The sequence below is a fragment of the Megascapheus bottae genome, chromosome 27 (assembly GCF_031878675.1).
Source record: "Megascapheus bottae isolate mThoBot1 chromosome 27, mThoBot2.hap1, whole genome shotgun sequence".
In the NCBI taxonomy this organism is placed as follows: domain Eukaryota; kingdom Metazoa; phylum Chordata; class Mammalia; order Rodentia; family Geomyidae; genus Megascapheus; species Megascapheus bottae.
This window is the reverse complement of record NC_143535.1, coordinates 7,758,696-7,785,533: the sequence shown is the minus strand read 5'-3', so window position 1 is coordinate 7,785,533 and position 26,838 is coordinate 7,758,696. Positions and strand designations below refer to the sequence as shown.

At 41.7% G+C, this 26,838-nt stretch overlaps 1 protein-coding gene across 4 annotated transcripts in view; it reads left to right on the top strand.

Annotated features, from left to right (window-relative positions):
- Positions 1–26,838, top strand: part of LOC150045546 (NXPE family member 2-like) — a 30,723-nt gene that overhangs the window by 1,641 nt on the left and 2,244 nt on the right. Inside the window, exons 2-6 of one of the 4 annotated variants that reach the window (XM_090319476.1) lie at positions 5,986–6,099; positions 6,767–6,936; positions 16,108–16,213; positions 23,893–24,626; positions 25,607–25,668. In XM_090319476.1, the coding sequence (XP_090175602.1) occupies positions 6,914–6,936; positions 16,108–16,213; positions 23,893–24,626; positions 25,607–25,668 (925 nt within the window). In that variant the 5' untranslated portion in view covers positions 5,986–6,099; positions 6,767–6,913. Of the gene's footprint in view, positions 1–5,985; positions 6,100–6,766; positions 6,937–16,107; positions 16,214–21,599; positions 21,789–23,892; positions 24,627–25,606; positions 25,669–26,838 lie in introns of those variants that run through there. The other 3 variants (XM_090319479.1, XM_090319477.1, XM_090319478.1) reach the window with 3 other exon arrangements.

Sequence of the window (26,838 nt, the reverse complement as noted above, 5' to 3'; positions counted from 1 at the left end):
TCACTGACTCCACCCCATGTTCACAGCCTCCACCCCTCGTCCTCACACACTCCATCCCACTTCCTCAGTGACTCCACTCCCCTCTTTGGTATATTCCACTCCAGGTCCTCAGTGAGTCTGTCCTCCTTGTCCTCATGGACTCAGCCGTCACATCCTCACTGACTCTGTCCTTTCCCTCCAAGGACCTCAGGGATCCTGCCCTCTATGTCCTCACTGACTCCTCCTCCTCCATCCTCACTGACTATGTCTTCACTAGACTCACTCCTTGTGTTTCTGCCTCCAGGGGGTTCTCCTCAGCCTCCACTGGGGAGGTACCCCTTGGGATGACTTTTACACTCTCTATGTATTCTTTTACTCAAGGACTCCATAAAGTCAAAATGCCTTGCCTTTTCATTGCAACCAGTCTCATCACAGGATAGGCTAGACAATCCATCTCAGTGGCTCCAATTGGGACTTTCAGTTATAATATTCTCAGGAATTTGGACAATCTCTGCTGACACAATGGTAAATGGCCAGAGGTTCTGTACGTTCAGGCCTTCCTTGCGTTCTGTGTTTGTCCTTCTCTCTGCCAATCCTGCCCAACTTTCCCTGTCCTCCTAGCACTGGAGCAGCCTGCCCTGGCCAAATCACCCAAGTGCCTGATTCCCTATTGAACATTGAGGACTCTGCTCCTCCTCCCTATATTAACCTTCTGCACATTCTCCTTCCCCTTGGTCTCCATTTTCCTCACCTCCCTCAGCTCACTCCTGATCCCATACTGGTGGCTCCCAGCCTTTACCAGCCCCTTTAGATCCTGTACCAGAGGTGGCGGGGCAGAGGGAGTTAATAGCCTTCATGCCCCCTTTTCGAAGATTTATCTCTCCTAGACTGAGAAGTGACTGAAATCATACTCCCAAGACCCTAATCATTGTGCCAAAAGTTTAAAATGCCTTGTCTGGCCTGTGACTTCACTTGTCATGACTTACATGCAATCCTGTTCTCTACCCTTACCCCTAAGGAAAAAGAAAGGGTTTGGGCTGTAGCCCGGGCATGATGAGGTTTACCGCCTAGACAACCCTTTCCTGATAGAGGTAGCGACTGTGCACAGGGAAGAGTCCGGTTGGGGTTAGCAAAATAACGCTAATGAGTTTCAGCACCAGATGTAAGGTTTGATGTAGAGGAGACCACATGGTTTAGGAAGAAAGAGTTTATTGGGGGGAGATTGAACTGCTGTCTGCATGAGGTAGAAGCTTGAAGAGAGAGAAGAGAAAGGGCTTGGAGGGAGGGGGGGCTCATGGTCGACTGGGATTATATAGAGGAGGTGAGGAGGTGTGATCACAGCAAATTTGGACGTGATCTCAGAGCCTAGGGAGCCTGTCACACTGTCCCAAGGTGACATGACTGGGGAGGTTCAGGAAGTGACTTCAGTGGATGAGGAAGTGGCTTTAGAGCCTGGGGTCCTTTGCTGACTCAGTCATGTGATTGACAGTCAGATGTTACTGGTTTCAGGCAAGTGGTTTGTGGTAAGGCTATGTGCTGTCTTTCAGGCAAAGGAGGGGGTGGAGCTGTTCCCCGAGGGGGGACCTTACAACCAGGCAATGAGAAGCTTGTCAAAATAATGAGAAACTCCTTTCATAACACTTGGGCTGCTTTCTTCAATTCCACTAAAGTGAGACAGCCTTTCTCAGAAGCATGGTAGGAACCTTCGAAAGGCAGATGTGGAACTTGTTCTCTGGACTTAAGCAAGTATCCTTTTCTGCAAGGGAGAGGAATAAGATCTCTACTCCTAGGATTGGGAAAGAAAGCCAGCTTAGATCTGCAATTACGGTGGCAGACAACTCTCATCCAAAATGAACTGTGCATCCAAGGCAGAATGCAGCTGGATCAAAATGAGGAGCAGAGACTCTGAGAAGGAATCTCTCCAAGACCTAGTCAGAGAGCACCTAATTATAGTAGCTGAGCCGGGAAAACAGAAAATTTCCTAAGAACTGTTAGAATGTAGTTAGGGTAGCAGTAACACGCTAGCAATTTGAATTCCAGGCTGAAATGAAGTTTGGGAACTCAGGGGTTTCAGAAGGACTAGATACCCAATATTTCAACCCGTCCTTTCATTTCCTGTCTATGCTTTCACACTAGAGATGATGCACACTGGTGAGGGAGGAGCAATGAGAGAAGAGCAGAAATCAGAGAGCTGTGGGACTTCGGTTGAGTTAGTAGACAGTTTGTGACTGTTTGTGGATATTGAGTATCTGAGATGGAACGTGATTCCCTGGAAGTGTCCTGTCCTTTCTACCCTCCCCTTTGGACCTGAGAGGTGGAGATGGGAGGGGCATGAGTTAGTTCAAGGTTAGTTCAAGGCATAGTGAATCCTTGTCTCAGGGGAATGAGGGGGGAAAAATAAATTAACCAACGACTGGATGAACAAGGAAATAAAAAGAATTGCTCCATATTTGAGACTCCAAGAGTGGCAGTGTGGTAACACTTGAATAGCTATGGGAAGAAAGTCTTTGGAAGACTATACTTGGCTGTTAAAGAGCCCACAAAAATCCAGCCCGTTGTATGCGGGACCGTACCCACCATCTATGTGGGTCTTACTATGTAGCCTCAGGCTGACCTTGACTGGGCTATCTTCCTAATCTCTAAAGTGCTGGGATAACAGACATTTACCACCATATCAAGCCTGATCTTTTAAAAGTCTAATTTAAAAAAAAAAAACCTACAGAAAATAAATCAAAAGTGATTGTGAGACACAACATTTCGACCTCTGTATAAGGTCTTGGAGGCTGCCCTGCTCCAGAGCGGCTTGCTAGGTGCTCCTGGTAGCCTGTGCCTTCTCACCAGTTGGATGAAGGGATCCTTAACAAAGTTTTCTAGGATGGGCATGTACCAATACTGACCAGTTTAATAACTTTCAAACTGATAAAAGTGTTTGGAGAAAGAGATTTTAAGATGAGAAAGTTCTTGAACTAGATGTAACAGTTTAAGGTTAGGAATGCCAAAAAAAATGCAAGCAAACATTGTGAACATATTCCATTAAGTTCCAACTGCAACAAGATTAATTGCTCAAGGAAATGATAGTGTTATCAGTTTGGTGTAATTTTACTTTCTCTGTAAATTCAACAGTCTTATCACACAGGCAATAAAACACCTAATTTTCCTCCTCCTCCTCTTTGGATTCTATACTTTCCCTTTCTCTACAAGGCTAAATTCTCTACCCTTTGCTACTCATATTCGGATCCTTTGTCCTTTGGCCTTGTCCTACTCTCCTCTCTGCCTGCCTGCAGAAAGCTCAAGGGTCCAGCTTTTTTAAACCAGGGACAGCATCCCATGAAGTGTTGAAGGACATTTCCCAGGTAGCAGAAGAAGGATTTATATTTGGAAGGAGGCACACCTGGAGGGAAAACATGCTCAAAATATGTAGGTAGGAATATTATTGTATTTGGCAAAGGTGTTGAACCTGGATGGGGACAGGTGGTATTTGAAGCTGGAAAGCAGACTCACCCCACATTATCTTTCATGATACAATCACTCTCCTGAGTGACATTCAAGGCTTGTTATTTCTGAGCTTTTCCCTAATGAGATTAACTGCCTCCTACTCAAAGACATCCCACCTTGGTCATATGCTGGGTTGAAATCTGTGCTCTGCCACATTGAGTGGTCTCTCTCGTCCATAGTTCTGCATTCAGTTACTTGAATTAGCTCCAGTTACTTGAAGCCAACTGTGGCCAAGAAATGTATAATCCAGTAAGATATTTTGAGAGAGACCGCACTCAGTGCAATATACATAAGGAATTTATTTTTGTCAGCATCCTACTGGGCCTGATATATACATTCACTTTTAAAATAGGTATGTATGTATGTATGTGAAAAGATATAGTACATATGGTCTTCAACGGACAATGGCCTGCTTACATTGTATGCTGAAAATATTAGACGAAGTGGATTGCATGCTATTGAGTATTTAGCTTAGCAGCACAGTACACCACATGGATGGTGGTCCCCTGGAACTCATGGGCCTGGCTGGGAGCTATAACCTGTGATTACTATTACCTAGAATCCCAAGAATCTCATCCTGGATATGGCCTAGGAGAAGACCAAAATTCACAGTGGAGTTTCTACTGAAAGCATACTGCTTTCATAGAGTCTAAAAATAGCAAGATGAATCATTGTAGGTTATGTGTGTATAGGGAGTTTGGCAAATGCACATGGTTTTACGTATCAACTGAGTGTATTTGCACATATTTACCATAAAGAAGGTGGGAATCTCTGTATACACCGCTGGATCTTAGAAAGTTGTTAAAAATCATTGGTTCCCAATGACCCCATCTCCCAAAGGAGGATCAAAGTATGTTGTCCTAGAAAGAAGTTGTGAGAAATTAATAACATGAGAACACTTTCTGTTTAAGGCAGTAATCAATGTCAAAAAGCCCTCCACAAATGATATCTAGTAGTGACAGTGTTTCGGAGTGTCAAATTGCTTTCAGTTCTCTAAATGTTACTAATGCGCATTCTCAGCTGCATAATTTCTAGAAACTGATGCTTCCACCTGTAAGTTCCTGGAAGCCTTTTCTTACCTTCCTGTATTTGATTGTAGAAGTTGGCTCTCTTTTCTAGCAGAGAAGTTCTTAATCCCAGGGGTTCCTTGGGAGATTTCTGGGTAGATTCCACAAGAGTCTGTGAATTTGCATGGGAAAAAGATTGCATCTTTACTATTTATTTATTTATTTATTTATTTTGGTGGTTGTGGGGCTTGAACTCTGGGTCTGGGCGCTGTCCCTGAGCTCTTTAGCTCAAGTCTACTGCCCTGCTCATTGAGCCACAGCACCACTTCCGGTTTTCTAGTGGTTAATTGAAGATAAGAGTCTCACAGACTTTAGTGCCCAGACTGGCTTTGAATTGAGATCTTCAGATCTCAGCCTCATGAGTAGCTAGGATTACAGGTGTGAGCCACTGAGCCTGGGTCTGCATCTTTATTTTCCTAACACCCAATTCTTCCCTAATTTGAATGTAGGTTATAAAGTTGAGCTGTATTAGTGACATCTGCAATATCTAATAGTAATACATTATTTCATGTGATGCTGCATGTGTCACAAAATGCCACATAATCTAATCATTACATTAAAATGATAGTGATTAGGTCAACTACTCAGTATTGTTATTTAATGTTTTAAATAGAAGAAGTATATATTCCCATACAATTAAAATATATCATAATTTAATATCACAATTGTATAAAATAGAATACTGTATAATACTATAATACAATGGTGTATTTTATAACTATAATTCAATATAATTGGTTTCTCTTATTGCAGACACACACACACACACACACACACATATATATATATACATATTGCCAGTCCTGGGGCTTGAACTCATGGCCTGACCACTGTCATTAGGGTTTCTCAAGGTAGAGCTCTACCCCTTGAGCCACAGCACCACTTCTGACTTCCATGTATGTGGTACCGAGGAACTGAACCTGGATCATTGTGCATGCTAGGCAAACACTCTACCACTAGGCCAAACTCCCAGCCCACTCCTGTATATTTTTTAACAATACTTTAAAAGAAAGGATTCTATGTACCAACCAAACAAATGAGTAAGACATTCCCCATCCTAGAACTTACCACAATACATTTTCACTAATTTAGATAAATTTCCCTGTTTCCATTTAGCAGTCAGCTCCAGACTGAACAAAAGTTCTCATAATCTTATTTAATTCCGTCTTGTCATCTTGAGGAACATATACCAACATTACTCACCATTGGGTGTAGATTCAATGCCCAGTCTGTTCGCTTATTGAACCTGTACTTTCTTTGATGTTTTATTCTCTGTCTTCACACACTGTGTGAGTGTCCTCACACACACTGCTGTTTGGCAATACCTCCTGGAGTTCTTCCGACTTCATCCACAGCTGTAGACAAATGATGGTGTACCATCCTTCCTCAGAATCAAGAAAGATTCAGATAGTCAACACAATGATAATTTTGTCTAACTTCTCAGCAACCAGGGCCACCAGCCAGCCATATACCAAGCCAGACAGAAGATCTGTAGGAACACAAGTACTGACTCACTTCTGAAGGGAGAGAGAGAACGACTAGACTTCCATGCAGATGAGTAAGAATAATTTAACTCATTTTCCTTTCATCCTCCATCCCTATGTTTAATGGAAGATGTTGCCGAACAGGCAGAAGGCCTTTCCACTGAGCCTGTAAATATAGTGTTCCAGGAAGACTACAAATCAGTAGGTTGACACTGCAGGTAAAACTAGCAATTCTGGATGTCACACAGTCCCTCTCATTTAAGGTTTTAAGATTCATTGCTAAAGGTTGAACGTGGGCTAGTGTGAGACTAGAATTTCCGGGAGTGTGGGCATAAAGAGAGTTTGTACCCACTTGCTGGCTCTTCTCCATGGTCTCCTTTGAGCACTCTCGGGAGAGCTTGCGGTTGGCCAAGCAGCTAGAGAGCTTCCCTTCCTGGTGCAGTCCTAAGGGAGAACAGAGGTTTTCTTGAGAAGAAATGCACAAAACTCCCCTTTGCAACTTTCTCCTAGGAACAGTCTCCTCAAGCAGGGGACAGAGCAGCAAACCCTGTGACTTCTGGGCACATAGGAAGACCCACCACGAGGGAAGAGAAAAACAAGCTAGAGGTTCTTCAGGAATGGGCAGAAAACTTGTGGAGACAGGAAGGAAACTGGCCTGAGCCTAGACTAATAGAGACATGCCCGATGCTGTGAGGAAGAAGGGAACAAAGCCCCTGAGAAATATTCTCTTCTTCCTCACAGAAAAGTAAGAAGAAAACACACGTAAGGCATGATGCTTCATGTTGAAGCTGAAGAAAAATAACAAATGAATCCATTCCATCTCCACGCTAGGCCATCTGTGCCAACTGTAGAAGAGCAGCAAAGTATTGTGGGAGAAGGAACAAGAGCATGAAGATTCTTCTGAGACACAGGTACACAAGGAAGGGCCTAGGAAAGGAAGAAGCAGAGCCCTGTTTCTCAAAATGATGTCTTCCCTAACCACCATGCAACTGGAGAGCTATGTGAACCCCATACTTGAAGGTAGTCAGAGCAATACACAAATTCAACTCAGCCTCATCCCTTTGCCCCACAGTTGGTTTAGAAGAAGATGTGTACATGCATTTGGCAAAAACAAGGCCTCTGCCAATCCATATTGCTCTAAACCTTATGTCTGACAAGAATGCAAGCTCTCTTTGCTCCCAGCCACATGTGTGTATAAATGTACACAAAACTCAACCACATTTTTCTCAGTGTAATGGAGACACCTAATTATGCTCACAACAAATCTCTAATTTGTGTGTGTGTGTGTGTGTATGCGTGTATACTTGTACTAGGACTTGAAATAATTCCTGTCCTTCAGCTTTTGAGGCTGGCATTCTATCACTTGAGCCACACCTCCATTTCTAGCTTTTTGATGGTTAATTGAAGATAAGAGTCTCATGGACTTTTCTGCCTGGACTGACCTTGAGCTGCAGTCCTCAGATCAAAGCTTCTGGAGTAGCTAGGATTATAGGCTTGGAGCCACCGGTAGTTCGAGTGTGGTACTCCACTTACTTTACTGACTGGTCTGCTTTCAGTTGTGCAGGTTTTTGAAAAGTTTTAGATAAACATTTTTTTCCTTCTCTTTGTGTTTCTCCACCTCATTCCCCCATGAGAAAGAATTCAAGAATATCTTCATAGCTCCAGGCAAGATTTCATGCCCCTTCCTTATTTTGCTGACCATAGGAATGAAGGAAGGAAGGAATGAGCAGTACTGCAGGAATATAATTCAGGCACACATGAGGAAATAAGCAAGCCCAGGGCCAGACAAAGTCCTCTTTTCTAGGCATCCTCTGGAAGGCTGTGCTTCTGGGTTTTCCTTTAAAATCCATCCTCAAATCCTCTACCCTCCAACCCCACTGTAGAACTGTTGCTTTTGAGACAGCTCACACAACCCTCACTTTTCCTGGTGAATTTAATAAGCAGTTACATCCTTTTATTTCCAAACCCAGCTTTCACTATTTGTGACTTGGCATTGAGTTCAGGGAACTAAATTTCCAGTATCGTATACTAATTTACATAAGAAATAATGAAAGATGAGCAGGGTGGGGGGATGTGAAATCTGTAAAGTTTATGTCTCTATGATTTCATGATAAACAATTTCATGAATATTTATGGGCTATTATCTGGCATTTACATTCACAACCTCATGTCCAGTCCTACAAAACCAGATATAAAGGAGGGTTTCACCGTAGATAGACAAAACAGCTTTGCCATTCTGGTCCTACTCTTATGATGGTGACATTTTCCTAATATAACTTTTTTTTTCTGTATTGGAAAAACACAGCACACAAAATGCCTTTTTAAGGAAAATTCAGATATGTGTGCTTCCCTGTAAAACATTCTTTCCTCTGGTTTGGTGATGCATGATTGGAAATATTAACTTTCCCCGATAATGTCTCCAGGGACAACGTTGTTATAACCTTACTATATTTGAGGAAGGGATTAGGAAAGATGCAAATGCTGAACTTGTCTAATTCTTTTATTATTTAATACATTGTATTTTACTGAAAGCTTTATGAGAATCGTTCAAGGATTTCATTCTGCTCACAGCATGCTTTAAATGACTCATGCCATTCTTATGTGAGTACTTAATTTATCAGTATTAAAAATGAAGAGTGTGGAAAAAACCCTGGGCATTCTGAAACATGCGAAGGGACATACACTTTCTTTTTTTTTAAGTGCTGGTAGTGGGGCTTGATTTTAGCCTAGATACTATTTCTGGGGTGTTTCCCCAACCCCAAGGCTAGCACTCTACCATTTGAGCCACAGCTCCACTCCCAGCTTTTTTTTTTTTTTTTTTTTTGTCGGTAATGGGGGTTGAATTCTGGGCCTGGGTGTTGTCCCTGAGCACTTCAGCTCTAGGCTAGCACTTTACCAATTGAGTCACAGCACCACTTCTGATTTTCTGGTGGTTAATTGGAGATGAGTCTCCTGGACTTCCATGCCCCAGCTGGCTTTGAACCGCAATCTTCAGATCTCAGCTTTCTGAATAGCTAGGATTACAGACATGAGCCACCAGCTCCCAGCATCCATGCCCAGCCTTTTGACGGTTTATTAAAGATAAGAGTTTCACAGTGTTTGCTGTCTGGGCCGATTTCAAACCAAGATCCTCAGATCTCAGTCTCCTGAGTATCTAGGATTTTAGGCCTGATCACTGGCGCCCAGCAGGGCATGCACTTTTTAAATAAACCACTGCAGTCACTGCTCTGAAGCCCACACAGTGAACATCACGCATCAAGGCAGGACATGGATCACCAGTGCTGACTCCTGGAGTCAGTGGAGGAGGAGAGCAGTAAGAATGTAAAATTAGGAATTAGCAACACTGTGTGTAGGTAGCCAGTGTCCAGGGATGAAGTCAAAAATGAAGATTAAAGCTGTCATTTATGAAACACTTAATGTACTAGGACCTTGGCTTGCACTGAAACATGTGTCTTCAGATACTGTGGTATTATAACTTGTTTTGTAAGTGAGGCAGTAGAGCAAATCGCAGAGTCAGGAGCTGAATCTCCAACTTCCAAAATTGCAGCCTCTATTTTCTCCTCCCTATTTGCATTTTGGAGGAAACTTCCCAAGAGCATTTCCTAGTCATTTGAAACTCTCATCCATATCCTCAGATAGCCACGTTAAGGCAAAGACAGATAGGTGAGGGCAAAGGAGAAATAAAAAATAATCAAATATATCAGCAAGGCCAGACAAGGAGCTATAGCTGAACATTAGGCAACTACCCAAGGCTAAATAGGTAGAGTACAGATCCTGATGCACCCAGAGAGACAAACTGCTTTTTACCTTCTAGAACTTGAAGAAGTCTTTCTGCAATTTTAAATTTATTCTTTTCATTTTTACAAATGCCAACATAAACACAATTTAAAAAAATAAACAATAATGATAATGAACTGGATGTGTTTCTCCTAAGTTATTGATATGGATCTTAATTCCGAATGTATTTTCTAAGTGTTAGTTCTGCTATGAAACGTGTCCCTAAATTGTTGGATATTCTCGAGAACTACAAACAATTTCCTCTCTTTTTGAGTGGGGCTGGACTCTATTTCCTTCTACCAAAGGTAATTTGGTAGAACTGATGGTGTGTAGGTCAGTCGTAAAAGATATTGCACTTTTCTCTTTGCTTTCCCTCTTGGTTTGCTTGCTTTAGGGAAAACCAGCTGTGACATTTTAATTATGACAATTATACAAAATTGTGGAAAGGGCTATATTACAAGGAACTAAAGTCTTTTGTTAACAGACAGCAAAGAACAGAGACCAACTGACAACAGCAGGAGGGGTTTGCCATCTTGCCTTGGAAGTGGACTTTCTTTTTTCTCCATTCCTCTGTCCCTCCCTCCATCCCTCTGTCTCTCCCTCCCTTCCTCCCTCCCTCTCTCCCTCCTCCCTCTTTCTTTCCTTCCCTCCTTCCTTCCTTTCTTCCTTCCCGTCTATCTGTCTGTCCTAGGGCTTGAACTCTGGGTCTGGGCACTGTTCCTGAGACTCTCTGTGCTCAATGCTAGCGCTCTACCACTTGAGCCATAGCACCACTTCGGCTTTTTCTATGTATGTGGTACTGAGGAATTGAACCCAGGGCTTCATACATACTAGGCAAGCACTCTACCACTAGGCCACACTCCTGGCCCTGAAAGTGGATTTTCTAACTGCAGTTAAGAGCTCAAGAATGAGTTCATGTCCAGCTGCCATCTTGATCTCATTAGAAAGGCCGAGCTAGTGACTCAGCTAAGCTGTCTAGTCCATCCTGAATTTGCAACCACACAAACTGGGAGATTACAAGTGCTGATTTTAACCATTAGGTAAAACTGCAGTGGTTAACTATATACAGATGTATGCAGGATCCAGACATGAAAGATCCAGTTCTTGACGGCTACATTGTTGGGAGCTGAGTGTAAGGGTTAAGGTGACCCATGAATCTGCATAACTCAGTAAGATAACCACCCAAAGAAATGAGCTGTCATGTATGAGCTACATTGTCTGTACTGCAACTCCCTGATCTTATCAATATATTGCTTTATTGTTTTATGGCTTTGTCCTGCTTAACTGATCTGAGATTTACCATTTTGTATAAATGTAACCCCTGGCAGTTCCCTAGCTTCAAGTCTTAAGCTCACAGCCTTAGGCCACACTCTTGGGCTGCTGACTTGAGCTGTAGACTTCCTGACCCCCTCTGCTTCTTGTCTATTTCTTTTCTAGTCCTCACCCCCTAAATCAGGAATCCCGACTTGTGGCTGGCTGGCTCCGGCAGTACATGCACAAAAATAGTGCAGCACAAAAACTGTGATTAAATGGTAAAACCCAAAGTTAAGTGCACACACAAGAAAGAGGCTTGGCCTAAGTTAGGGGGAAGAGTGTTCAGGAAGTTTATTCCAAATGATGTTTGAATAACTTTAGGGCAGACGGATAGTATGCTTATTATTTAGATATTGACCCTGGACTCCCAATTGCTTTTCTGTCCTCTGCTTTGTGATTTTAGGGCCCGGGCTTTGTCATTTGGAGTATAGTGGGGAAACTTCGAAGACTTTTCTTTTTTAAAACATTTTTATTGTTATTATAAAGGTGATGTGCAGAGGGAAAGACTTTTCTTGCCTATTTGCTTCTATTGCTGCTAGCAAAGGCCACTGTATTAGTGAGGGCTCTGAAGAGAAAAAAAAGTCCTCATGGAATCTAAGATGTGGTCAAAGCATGCAGGGAAAGCAAAAAGGCGAGGAGGATAAATGCAAGTGGTTGGGGATTGAACTCTTCACAAAATGTAACTAAATCGTGTGTCAGTGTGCAACAGACTCTGTACATACGAAATCAGACCGCTAGAGCAGGATGTCCATCGAAGTGCGCCCTCTTCCTCCCTGATCATAGTGGGTTACACTTGTTATCTGCCGTGACATGGGGAAGCAGTAGTAGGAAGTCCAGCTAATGAGGCACAATCTTATTTAAAATTTTCCTTTTTAAAAAATTTTCATCCTTCCCATTTCATTATTTACTTTGTCCTTTCTATTTGACTTGACTTTATCCATGTCAGATTTTTTCTTTATCCATTTCACCTTTTTAACTATCCTTTTCTGTTTCACTTTTCCTTCCTTCCTTCCTTCCTTCCTTCCTTCCTTCCTTCCTTCCTTCCTTCCTTCCTTCCTTCCTTCCTTCTTCGTTCTCTCTCCCTCCCTCCTTCCCTTCCTCTCTCTCCCTCCCTCCTTCCCTCCTTCCCTCCTTCCTTCCCTCCTTCCTTCCTTCCTTCCTTCCTTCCTTCCTTCCTTCCTTCCTTCCTCTCTCCTTCCTTCCTTCCTTCCTTCCTTCCTTCCTTCCTCCCTCCCTCCCTCCCTCCCTCCATCCCTCCCTCCCTCCCTCTTTCCCTCCCTCCCTCCCTTTCTTCCTTGCTTTCTTTCTGTCCTGGGGCTTGAACATAGGGCCTGGACACTGCCCCTAAGCTTCTTTTGCTCAAGGCTAGCACTTTACCACTTGAGCTATAGCACCACTTCTGGCTTTTTCCACTTATGTGTTACTAAGCAATGCAACCCAGGGCTTCATGCATACTAGGCAAGCACTCTACCATTAAACCACATTCCCAGCCCCAGGAAATGGGGGCTTTAAATAATCTTTCAATACTAGTAGTACAAAGGAGTTTCAGTTCAACATGTCTGCTTACGAGAAGAGTGCATCTTGATCACTGTCACCTCTTCCAACATTATCCCCCCGCCCTCAAGCCACCTAGTTCTATTTTCACATATATCTACTAAATATCATGACTGTATCTTTCCACCCTTCCTTTTCCCATTCACCTGCCCTTCCCCTCACTTCTCCATTCCTCTCAGACAAGGAAATGTTTTGGCATCTCTGCTAAGTATTCAAAGTGGATACACCATGGAAATATACCACTTTGTATACTATAGTTTGATCACACACACACATACACATATCACGTATGTTTTTATAATTTTTGAATTTTAGGTCTGACTTCCTCTTGTGAAGGAAAACTTGTGCCCTTTGCCTCTCTGAGCCTGACTTCACTCGGTATGATTTTTTTTCCAGGTCCACACATTTCCCTGCAAAAGACATAGTATTATTCTTCTGGTGGATGAATTAAAGAATATATACACATATACACACACATATAAATATGTATTCATATACATATACCTCATTTTCTTGATTCATTCACCCATTGTAGGGCATCTGGGGATATTTCACTGACTTAGCTATTGTAAATGGTGGTGCAATGAATTCTTTATGGGAAGCCTGGATTTTAGAAAGAGGACTAATATACTGCATCACCTTTGAGAAGGCACTTGAGAAAAAATGAAGAGTCGGGCTGGGAGTTTCGCCTAGGGCTAGAGTGCTTGCCTGGCATGCATGAAGACCCAGGTTCGATTCCTCAGTACCACATACATAGAAAAAGCCAGAAGTGATGCTGAGGCTCAAGTGGTAGAGCTCTAGCCTTGAGAAAGCCCAAGGACAGTGCTCAGGCCCTGAGTTCAAGCCCCAGAAATGGCAAAAAAAAAAAAGAGTTGACCTTTTCCAAGTACATTCCACAAAATATTAACCAGTACTTACTTTTGGACAAGCTGGATAGGTGACACTCATTAATTTGGTTATACAAAGTGAATAACTTTGTATTATGTTCTTACATTCTCAGAACCATTCATAGACCATTAGTAATCAATGGATTTTTCAAAAATAGAACTGGTGTGCAGAATATTATTTTTTGCCAGTCTTGGAGCTTGAATTAAGAGCCTTGGTGCTGTCACCACTTTCAGATCAAAGCAGAAGCTTCATTTCTGGCTTTCTGGTGGTTAACTGTAGATAAGAGTCTCATGGAGTTTCTTACCTAGGCTGGTTTTGAACCATGATCCTTAGATCTCAGCCTGCTGAGTAGATAAATCATAGGCTGCAGAATGTTTCTTTGGCTGTGTTTCATAATGAATTCCTTTCCTCACATGGAATGGATACAATGGTTTGCGGCTTTCATGGAGCCTTCATTGAGAAATGCTCCAGTAGCTTTTTAATTATTGAATTTAATATTATTCCATCTCTCATTATGGATGGAGTAACCCTAAAAGTAAATTAGCTATAGCCATGTGTGTGTATGAACACACCTGAATGTAAGGGCCTGTTGTTTACCTGCATTCATATACAGAGTGGTTTAGATATTTATGCCCTTCTACAGCGCAGATATATCAGAGTCTGTGTCCCCTGGTTGAGAGCTGCTCTGTACCATGTATCACCTCTAGCATGGAGAAGTTAAGTCCACAGACTTTGATGTTTTGGAGATGGTCTGGATTGCTGGTCCTGGAGCTTGAATGTAGGGCCTGGGCTCTGTCCCTGAGCCTTTCTGTGCTCAGGGCTAGCACTCTTAACACTTGAGCCATAGCACCACTTCCAGCCTTTTCTGTACATGTGGTACTGAGGAATTGAACCCAGGACTTCACTCATGCTAGGCAAGCACTCTACCACTAGGCCATGTTCCCAGTTCTCCACATATTGAAAAGAACCAGCCAAATCAATTTTTAGATATCTAGAACTGTGGAGCAGGGCTTGTCTTTTTCTTTTTCCCATCTTTGTTGTTACTGGTTATAGCGCTTGAACTCTAGGCTTGGGTGTTGTCCCTGAGCTCTTTAGCTGAAGGCTAGTGCTCTACCACTTGAGCCACAGTGCCACCTCCAGTGGTTAACTGGAGATAAGAGTCTTGTGGTCTTTTTGCCTAGGCTGGCTTTGACCTGCAGATCTCAGCCTCCTGAAATAGCTAGGATTATAGGTGTGAGCCACTGGAGTCAGGCTCCATTGTTTTTATTAAATGCATATTTGCTCCCCTGGGGGTTTGACTGAGTAATGTCAGGCCAGGCAAGGCAAGTACACTGTGTGCAAGCAGCATAAACCTCACTCAGAGGTCACTGGTTTCCATTGGATGTCAGTTGTCCAAAAGCAAACTCCAGAGCTTCCTTGTCCAATCTTTTTCCTGGTTCTCGATATGAGAGTAGGAAAGGATCGCAAGAAAGGTGCATTGTGATTCCAGCTGGTGCACTGTGGCTGCAAATCAGCATGCTATGTTTTTGGTTAATGAATAACTCCAAGTTTGCAATCAATGTCCAGACCTCTTTAATCAAAGATACTCTCGGGAAAGCCTTCTTTACAGTGGACCATGAGAACATGATGGAGAAAATGCTTGTCCATAGGTGTGTACTTTCTGACTCAGTGGGCCTTATGGACAGGGAGAGGAGGGAGAAGGACAGCACCGAGTGGGACTTTATTTTCAAAATAGAAAATGGTAGGATGGAATAACGCAGAATGACTAGAAAATACAACTGTGCATTGCACACAGTAGTAGTACTTATTTTTGTTGAGAATCTGATAGAAATATGCACACAGCCTGAAATGGTCTTTTTTCACATTGGACTGTGGGTCTAGTCAAAACTGACCTAATTTAGCTTTTTATCACATAATTGTGGAGTTTTAAGTTAAAAATTAAAATTAAAAATTCTAGCTCCTCAAACCTTGCACTTTTCTGAAGATTATAACTATGACTCTTTTGGGGAGCTGTTTAAGAACTACTTTGACATAAGGAGATAACAAACCCAAAGTAGAAGCAAGATGCCTAAAACAAAACCCCAAAAAACAAAATTAAGGATGTATGACTAAGTCTCTGAAGGTAGATAAGACCAGGGAGAGAGAACTCTGTTGTTTGTTTGTGTGTGTGTGTGTGTGTGTGTGTGTGTGTGTGTGTGTGTGTATGTATGTATTTATTAGAATTTTAGAGCTTGAGATTCATTGGAGTGCAGAACAATGTTGCTTTGTATAAATAATTGCTAAACATTTGCTATGTGCTGGATAAGGGAAAGCTGGTTGTAACCCCAAACCTGAAGACGTAAGGCTGAGAGTCAGAAACCTGAAATTTCTACAACTACTTTTTGTTGTCTGATCTCAGGGAAGGAGTCTCTCTTTAAACACATACAGGAATTCTGTAAAATGATTGTAAGCTGTTCTGGAAATTACAGAGGAAGAGTCAAAGTGTACAGAGCCAAATTGTGTCCATTTGACTTAAGAGTGCGATTATTTCTCCCAACTGTCTCTTTTAGGATACTTGCTCTGTTTCCGAATGTTATAGTTCGAAAATTACTGCTGATGCTGATATTTAGCCTAGTTTTTTGGGTCCTTTACTTGTCTTCCAAAGACTACACAAAGGTAAGAGTTATTTCATTTTTTCAGAATTTCACCAGGCACGCAACATCACTTGAATGCATGCGTTATAAAGGTATCAAATTTTAAACAGTATATCAGTTTCAGCAAGATAATGCACATGAGAGGCTTTTTGTTTAGCATTAATTCTTTGACAATATATGTATGTCACTCTCACTAGGGGCACATTCCTGTGTTTTTAGTGTCTCTGCCAGTTGTCCTGGCTCACCAACCTGTTATAAGGACAGGCCCTTCCTTAGCCTTTGAGACTTTGAGCCAATGAAACCCACTGTCATCTCCTATCTCCTTTCACAGGGATTTGCTTTATTCTCCTTGGAGTCTAGCCTGTGTTTCTTGTATTTCTTCCCCCTGCAGTCTTCCTTATTTGATCTTATTTTCATTTTAGTTGCTTATAAACCATTGCAAACACGTTTTCCTCACTGGTTGTCCTCTTTATTTATTTCATTACCTTATATTAGTTCTACAGAGGATTCCATGGTTACAATTCCACACCTGTTTACCATATGTTCCAATCTCTTGATTTAATATTAAAAGCAGCCCTATCTCAATCTTTCTCATTCCTCTTATCCCGCTTGATTTTTTTGCAATACTACTTCTCATTTCATACTATGCTATATAAAATACTTTCATACTTTCTTGTTAATTAACTATCTGTATAATCTACCACTTATATATAGTTTATGTATCATCTATTTTAAAATATATAACACTTCATAGATCTGGGTGCTGTTCTTGCCCTGTGACCTTTTTCATCTTCCTGCATGGCTCCAATTTTGGCATGTTGCAGCCAAAGAGCACTTCTGATACTCATCTGCATTTACCTGGCATTTGCTAATGCCAAAGACAGTGTCTGATCCATATTGGATCCTTAGTAAATAATTAATAAATAACCCATAAAGAAAGATGACTCAGTGATCGGAGCTAGGTAGGAGGCAGTAGTGACCAGAAATAAGGTACTAATAATGAATGGTTGAGGAAGTGAAGATAGAATTTTTAACCAAATGCAGTGATTTCATATCTTGGCTAAATGCAAAGCCAAGAATCACAACCTGGAAACAGAAGAATGGGAAGAAATTTATTACCTACTTCAGGTAAGTGTCCTGGGGCTATTTTCAAAGCAATTCTACTCCTGAAGAAAGGAATAATGGAGATTTTGTTCAGGAGTATACTCATATTGGTATTCAAAAGCACTACTAAGGGCAGACACATTTCTGAGCATATTCATATTAAGGTCATAGTTCACATGTTTACAAAAGGAAGATGATTGACATGAATACTCCTGGACTTGCTCAGTTCAGAATTAGAATGGAGCCTGTTTATAATGAAATAATGAATCAAAATGATGCTGGGACTTTAACTGCTTCCTTGAAAGTTTCCTAAAATATTTTTAGCTGAAACAAAGGAGGGGTTGACTTCTTTAATGTGGGGATAGATTGGGGTGGAGTGGTAGCTGTTTCCCCCATCAGTGTAGGAGCTTACATCTTTAGTGCCCACTCTTGGACCCAGGTGTGGTGATGCCTGCTTAGAATGCCAGCAGTTGAGAAGCCAAAGGAGGTTCAAGACATGCTTGGGCTACACTGAGACACTTGTTCAACCCCCTCTCCCAAAAGAAAAAAAAAAACCCAGTAAATAAAATTACAAATGAGGGTGAATCCTTCACTCAGCAGCTAAGAACTAACCAATCCCCCCTGAGACGTCTCCCTCCTCATTCTTGAGGCATTTAGGGAAGGAAGTCATTCTTCCCAGGCTGCGTTCTGCGGACTGGGGTCACTCACTCCTCTTAGGAGCCATGAGACTGGCTGGTACTAACACAAAATAACTCTCACGTTCCTTGGGGACAGTTTCATCTCTTGAATTCCCATTGCCATCTCTTTCCTAGATCATTTTCATGCCCATCTAATTCCAACATAAATCAGTAAAATGGACTCCTCCCTCCCTCCCTCCCTCCCTCCCTCCCTCCCTTCGTCCCTTCTTTCCTTGCTCCCTCCCTCCCGACCTCCTCCCTCTCTCTTTCCCTCTCTCTCTTTCTTCCTTAGTTTAAGTAGCCCAGAAAATAAATGTTTAATGTCTTGAGAAATCCAGGTTACAACACAGTTAAGCAAAGAGGCCAACGAAAAAGAAAAGGACAAAGGGGTTCCTTATTGACTCTTGTAAAGTAGCAGGTGAATCCTCTTAGTTACTATACATCCATACCCAACGTGATCTTAACCAGGTGCATGAGCAGATAGACTAAAGATATGTGAGCAGAGACCAACCAGAAGAGCAAGGCACGTCTTTATTGACTTCTTTTTTGGCCAGTCCTGGGGCTTGAACTCAGGGTCGTAGTGCTGTCTTTAGGCTTTCTCAAGGCTAGAACCCTACCACTTGAGCCACAGCACCACTTCTGGCTTTTTCTATGTATGTGGTACTGAGGAATTGAACCTGGGTCTTCATGCATGCTAGGCAAGCATTTTACTAGACCAAAACTTCCAGTCCTTATTATTGATTTTTTTTTGTATTGGCTTTAGTGTGACTCCTGATCAAGCTAACAGGACTAGACCTGGTTCTTGGAATCTTTTTTTTTCTGTGTCCCCTTTATCTTGGTATAATAAATTCAAGGAGTCACACCTGGTTATGGAAGAGAAGCATTAAGGTGTCAGTAAGATTAAATATGACCCTGTCCAAACTGTATTATGCCGGTCACAGGGGACTCTTTTTTTTTTTAATTATAACTGAACTCTTGGATCTTAGGAGAGGAGTCTTATTTCTGTAGGAAAAAAAAGAAGTTTTAGGTTTACATACCTCATAAGGGCACATATAATGGGCCTTAGATTGGTTGTGTGTTTTACTGCTGATTTAACTTCTACATAAAAGTATATTTCAGAATGAATTCTCCCTAAGAAGAATCTTTCATACAGCCTAAAGTATTTGGGCTGACTATAAAACCACTGGCTAAGTCTCCTAGGCCTCCTGTCTAACAAGAATTACTTTTTATAACAGTGGTGCAAGTGGCCTGTTTTTTATTGGATATCTATCCTAAGTTTTGTTAGCTTGATCTTTTTATTCCTCATACCTGAGACCTTTATTACTTTAAAATCCAGTTGTCTGGAGTGGCTTTTTTTTTCTTTTTATTTCATAATGAGTTGAACTGTGGTCAAATATAATAAAATGCCCAGCCCAACTTTTTGACAATCAGATTTTCTACTTACATTTGATCCACCCCTAGGAGGCAGGGAGCTGACTCCCCCTCCCCTCCTCTTTATTTTTCTTTCTTTTACCATGCCTTTCTTCAAGCAGAAGGGATCAAATGTGTACCTTTGTAGAGACAAGGTAGAGAGCAGTGGCAGCAGGAAAATCACAGAAAAGGCTGTGTCTAGATGCTGCCTGGTTGTTGGTTTTGTTTTCTTTTTCCCCTTTGATATTCTCTGAAGTATGTAGCAGCTACATTTTTGGGTCATTTAAGCCAGCTTGCCTGCCTGCCTGCCTGCCTTCCTTCCTTCCTTCCTTCCTTCCTTCCTTCCTTCCTTCCTTCCTTCCTTCCTTCCTTCCTTCCTTCCTCCCTTTCTCTGTCTCTCTCTCTCTTTCTCTTTCTCTTTCTCTTTCTCTTTCTTTCTTTCTTTCTTTCTTTCTTTCTTTCCTTCTTTCCTTCTTTCCTTCTTTCCTTCTTTCCTTCTTTCTCTTTTGGTGGTGGTTCTAGGAATTGAACTCACAGCCTTGAGCTCACAAGGCAGGTGCTTTATCACTTGTGCCATGGCCCCAATTCCTTTGTGCTTTGGTTGACAAAATCAGGTCTCATTGTATGCCTGTATAGGCTTGGGTTGTGCTTCTCCTGTTTATGCTTCCTCCTGTCACTGCAAATGACAAAAGTGCACTACTGTACCTACGCACTGGCTGAGATGGAGGCCCATGAACTTTGTTTGGAGCTGGCCTAGAACTGCAATCCTCTAGTCACTGCATCCCAAGTGACTAGCTTTGCAGAACTGAAGGCACATCTGGAATGCAGGAAGACGGGAGAAAAGCACAGCTGTTCTTTAAACATAGCATTTTGTAGTGCTTACTATCTCTGTGAGCACTATGTAATAAAATATAGGGATTAGGAACTACAGGACTTTATGTGGCTTTGTTGCCCATATGTCTATATTTTCCCCTCCCTCCCTCCCTTCCTCCCTCCCTCCCTCCCTCCCTCCCTCTCTCCCCTCCCCTCCCCTTCCCTTCTCTTCCTTCCTTAGAGGGTGGGGCTTGAATTCAGGGCCTGGGGCCTGTCCCTGAGCCTCATTTGCCCAAGGGTAGCACTCTATCATTTTGAGCCACAGTGCCACTTCCAGTTTTCTGGTGGTTAATTGTAGGTAAGAATCCTGGCTGGCTTTGAACTGTGATCCTCAGATCTCAGCCTTCTGAGTAGCTAGGATTACAGGTGTGAGCCACTGGCATGCCTCTCCTCATTTCTTACCTGGTAGAATATAAGTATTATTGAATAAGATCTGCAGGATCTTAATAAACTCTGTTTAGTAAAGCTAGAATAGAGGCCTCATTTCATCAAGGCCCACAAGTCTTAAGGGATGTTGTTTTGCTCAGGGGAAGTGGCTAACAGAATTTAAGATGATTTTTTTTTGGTGGGGGAGAGAGTGTGACCTAGTGGTAGAGTGCATGTTTAGCATGCACAAAGACCTGGGTTTGGGTTTGATTCCTCAGTACCACAATCACAGGCAAAGCCAGAAGTGGTGTTGTGGGCTCAAGCGGTAGAGCGCTAGACTTGAGAAAGCCCAAGGACAGTGCTCAGGCCCTGACTTCAAGTACCAGACTGGCCAAAAAAAAAAAAAAAAAAAGATGATTTTTTTTAGGTTCTGAGAGCTCACTCCTCCTGTCCTTATGCCTGGATTTTTGGCTTTTCTTGAGTCAGTACATTCTTAGGTGCTATTGGCATTTCATGGCATTGTGTCATGAGCTCAGTCCTACAACTCTTAGGAACTTGTATTCCAAAATTAATAGTTACTTTGAGTTTGGTTAATAGATCTGTTTCTAAGAGGGAAATGTGGCCTTCAGGAATGGTGGAAGTAAGTACTTCCAAATCTTTGAATCCATTCCACAAGTGAGAGGCTTGGAAAATCATTTTGTTTCTCCCCTTCTGGATATTCTTCTTTTTTAAAATCTTATTTTATTGTTGGGGTGATATACAGAGGGGTTACAGTTACATTCATCAGGTAGTGGTTACATTACTTCTTGAACATTGTTACCTCTTCCCATGTTTTTCTCCCACTTTCTCTCCCTCCACCCCCTCCCACTCACCTTGTCTTGCCCTTACCTTCTCATTTGCAAATACACAAATAAACCTATAAACAATATACCTTTCTTATGCTATTTGTATTTCTGGCTGATGCCATTTTCAGTAACCAACACACACTCTGTCACTCATGTATTGAATAAAGCTCAATTTCTTTAGCTGTATCTAAAGTAAAACAAGATCCCTTTGAAGAATTTGGGATTGTATTCAAGAGAGGCTAATGCGGTGCCTCAAAGCTACATCCACCTCCTTCTTGAAGAGGGAGCTAAGTGGGGTACCGTGCAAGGCTTGAGACCAATGGTATGTACCTGCCATCCCAGTGAAAAGAAAAATAAAAATAAGGGGATCACAGTCCAGAGTGGCCAGAACATAAAGTGAGACTCTATTTGAAAAAAAAAATGTGAAAAGGGACCAACAGAGTGGTTTACATGGTAGAAAGTCTGCGCAACAGTTACCAGTCCCTGAGTTCAAACTCCCATATTGGAAAAAAAAAAAAAAGGCAAACAAAAGGAGTCCTGTCGGTCCCCTAACTCCCTCTCAGGAAATAACAGTTTGAACATTCCAGTGTCTTTCCTGCTTGAAGCATGTACCTGCTTGAAGCTCTGCCCCAGCTTCTCCAGGCTTATGGGACACACACAGAGAGCTAGAATTTTCACCAAGATGCCCCTCATGGAGTTTAACTGGAGTGAGATGCAGCTGACAGAGAGGCTGTCTGCCCAGTCTGCTTCCTTGCCTTTTATCTTGCTTCCTTCTTCTGCCAAGTTTCTAGTTGTTGAGAATCTTGGATACAACTCCCCATTTCTTTTTGTCAGTTCTTGGGCTTGAACTCAGGGCCTGGGCACTGTCCTTGAATGTTTTTACCCAAGGCTGGTGCTCTACCTCTTGAGCCACAGTTCTATTTCTAGCTTTTGCAGGGGTGGTTAATTGGAGATAAGAGCCTCATGGGCATTTCTTTGAACTACACCATTCGAGTTGCAGCCTCCTGAGACCTAGGATTACAGACATGAGCCACCAGCACCCAGCTTTTTGTACCTTTGTCTTCGGATTGCTGTTTCTTTTCTTGTCCTGTTTTCTTTCTTGCATTCTGAAGCCTAGTGTGGTGGTTCATACCTGTAATCATAGTAGTCAAGAGGCAGGGATACAAGGATGATAAATTCAAGGGCAGATAATGGCTATATCCTGAGAACACATTTCAAAGCAATGTACGTTTTTAAACAATCTGCACAAAACTTCAAATGTAGATATATGTGAATTAAAATTATAACTCTTAGCCACTTTGCTTGTTAATGATGACTTAGGAAAAAAACCAATTTTAATCTGTTTTACCTTGTTACAAAACCACATTTATCAGTAGGCCCAAATGCATCATTTTTATAGAACCTAAGAAGCCAAGAAAACTTTGGTTTATATTTAGCAAGCAATGCTTCTGTATTTATTTAAAGTTACTTAGAAATACTCAAATGTTTTATATCTATTACATCACTTTTAGACTTAAATTAAATGAAGAATACACTTCTAAACATATATTTCTTGTACATTTACCTAATTTATTTGCTTGTAACATTACTTTAGATCATGCTTGAAAAACAGTATCAGACAAATGAAAAGCATAACTTTAGGTGTGTTTTTTAAAATTTGTTTGTTTGTTTGCCTGTGCTAGTTCTAGGGCCTGAACTCAGGGCCTTGGCACTGTCTTCTAACTTTTTCCACCCAAGGCTCGTGCTCTACTACTTGGCCATAACTTTTTGATGGTCACTTGGAGAGAACAGACTCATCTGTACAGGCTGTCTTTGTGTTGAGATCCTCAGATCTGAGCCTCCCAAATATCTAGGGTTATAAATTGTGTCTGTTTTCCTAATAGAATAATACAAAGCCAGTAAAAACAATGGTCATGGAATTTACATGAATATAACGGAAATACTTAAAGCACATAGTGTTAGTGGCAAAGAAAGTATGAAGACTATCTAGTGTAATTAGGTAAATTAATACACATGGAAGGAAAATGAGTAGGCATAATAACACACACTGTCCTACAATGACCACCCCCCCAAAAAAGGTCATATTACTAAAAACATTCTGTGTTTCCCACATTCAGTATAAAATTGTTTTATGGACTTTTTTTTAAAAAGAAAAGATAAAGGAGGGGATGGAAAAACTTAAAATTCAAATAATGTAATAGATGTTTGCTACATCCAATTAAAATTTCAAGCCAATGGCACTCAGGAGAAGCCATTATAGAACACAATTCCCACAAGATCACAAGTGAAAGCTAGTTAGAATTGGCTTCTGCTATTTAATTTTTATCACACTGAAAGACATAATATGATTCATGTTACTTTACTTTGAGAAACAAGTCCTCTTGTCTGCCAGTAATAAATATATCTGTTTCCCCTCAACTCTTCAGCTCTTGATGGACTGGGGAAAACCAATTGCTCTGAAACAATGGAGTGTCTTCAAAAACTACCTGAGCTGTGAAAGAGCTCAGGATCCAGACATTTTACCAAGAGATACAGATCTGACTGTCATGGAGATCATACATAAACTAGACCAGAGGATCCCACCCAGACCCTTTACCCACAAGAACAGCACCACCAGCGCTAAGCACAGCAGAGCCACCATCCTCAACCCTCAGCACACGTACTGCCAGGGGGACCAGCTGGATGTCCTGCTGGAGGTGAGGGACCACTTGGGACACAGGAAGGAGTACGGTGGGGACTTCCTGAGGGCCAGGATGTCCTCCCCGGCCTTGAAGGCAGGTGCGTCGGGAAAGGTGACGGACTTTGACAACGGCACCTACCTCGTGAGCTTCACTCTGTTCTGGGAAGGCCAGGTCTCCCTGTCGGTCCTGCTCATCCACCCCAGCGAAGGGGTGTCTGCTCTCTGGAGGGCAAGGAAACAAGGCTATGATCAAATTATTTTCCAAGGTAAATTTCTTAATGGCACCTCTGAAGTTGTCACTGAGTGTGGACTGGCTGTCAACTCGAGCGCTGAGCTGTGCCAGTACCTGGATGTTCGAGACCACGAAGCCTTCTACTGTGTGAAACCACTTCACGTCCCCTGTGAGGCCTTCGTTTACATGACCACCAAGAACAGACCAATCTCCCATCTTAGCAAGAAAGAATGGAATCTTTTCCACAGGTAAACCTCCTTCCGACACCATAGGGATACCAGAGATAAACTGGTGTTCAATCCAAACTCAGGCTAAGGTGTGTATTGTTTTCTTTTTGAATCCAGTGTCATGTTTTGTCTACTCAAACTCTTTATCCTGCCAATTCTGTGGACGAAGTTAAGAGTAGCTCAGTCTGCACCTCAGCTGACAGTATGTTTGTAGGGCCCGCGTGTGTCACCTGTAGAGCTACATGCCAGTGAACATGCACATGCACAGTATATACTTATTTTTCATGGCACACAATACTTCAGATTCAGTAGTTTTTATAACCCAGTATTCCCTACAATGTGTTTCATGGGTATTCCCTCTACACATGGCTGATAGATGCTGTGCCTGAAAGGTTACCCTCCCTTTTCATCACACCATCGTCACATTCTGTCAGTCCCACTCCCAGTGGCCTCCCTGACCCTGGTCATCCTTTACTGCTATCTACATTCTTGTAAAAATCATCATCAAGGGGCGGGGAGTTTGGCCTAGTGGTAGAGTGCTTGCCTCACATGCATGAAGACCTGGGTTTAATTCCTCAGTACCATGTTACATAGAAAAGCCAGAAGTGGCCCTGTGGCTCACGTGGTAGAGCTCTAATCTTGAGAAAGCCCAAGGACAGTGCTCAGGCCAAGTTCAGGCCCCAGAACTGGCAAAAAAAAAATCATCCAACCTCACTTGATTATTGCTGGTTGACCTCTGACTTCTGAACTTTGACCCTGACCCCCCAAACTTTGCCCTTTGACTCTTGATCTTTGACACTGACTCCCAAATCTCTGGTCCATGACCTCAACCTTTTCCCCACTGACCTCTGACCTTTTCCCTTTGACCATTGACCTTTGACTCATACCAAAACGTATTTGCAAGGAGTGAACCTGAGGTTCGTTCCATGGAAACCAGAGACTGACTCTTCTCTGACTATCTGGATGGGTGTTAGGCTAATTCAATTTCTCATTTCTTGAAGGTCCAACATAGGCATTGAAATGATGAAGAACTTGAAGTCTATTGTGGTCTTTCCATGCAATAGTAAGTCTGGTGTGCCTTGACTCTATCCACAAGTTGCTTCTCCATGACTATCTTACCTTGGGACATGTTTATTCTATGCCATCCATTTTAATCTTTTATTTGGGGGGACAAATAATATCAAACCACCTTGAGTTTCAAGTAAAAAGGCTTTATTCTTGGGAATTATTTTCATGTCATTTTAAACCTATTTTCATCCACAGTAAGAAATAAAAAGTTAAGGAAACCACTCCTGTTAGTGGCCTTCTTTCAATATGTTATGATGTTTACATTTAAACTTAAGATGTATTCTCCAAAGGCTACAGATGTGTCTTGAATGAGCCTCACAGATTCAGAATTAGGAAATTCCTCTAGCAGGGTCTATCTTATTATTTATTTTTTAAAATCAACCCATATCCCATAAAAAGTTCCATGAACTAGAAGTTTCTATGTTTTTTTTTTTTGTTTCATCATGTAAACTTTAGTAGTCAACATGGTCATTTCATGCATAAAATGGTGATTCGACAACACTGGGATTCAAATCAGAAAGCAGCAAACAACAGCTTCACACTTACAATTTATTCAGGTATCCAGAAAATGCTTACTGAAGATCTAGTGTATGCCGAGAATTCTGCTAAAACCTGTGGAGAACATAGGTAGAAATAAATTGTGAGCCCATCGTCTGTGAAAATGACCTCTTTTCTGCCCTAAGTCATCACCATCCATCTCCAACTTTTATATAAAAGAAGTTTCAGAATCTTTAGGCAACTTGCATCTTCATTACATTGTTTTTGCTTCCCTTTCTACCTGAACAATAATTTTTATTTTTAAAAAATGCAGGCATTTTTCTTACAGAATAGTGCCGGACTATTAGTTTGAGGGATCACCAACAAATCTTAGACTTGTCTCACATTTACATACCTCAAGCCTCAAAAATTCAGATAACTTGGCCAATATCTGCTTTTTATAGATGGCAAATAGAAAAGTTATTTTTGAATCTTACTAGGAGAAAGCTCAATATAGGCTGGTGAATCTTAACTGGAGATATTTTAATAGATGAACATTCTGAGTGAGGAGATCACATATACACATATGTATCTGTGTATATTTATCTATGTATGTACACACAGAATATATACACAGAAAATATATTTTATGTAAATACAATATCTCTATATAATATCTATGTATACA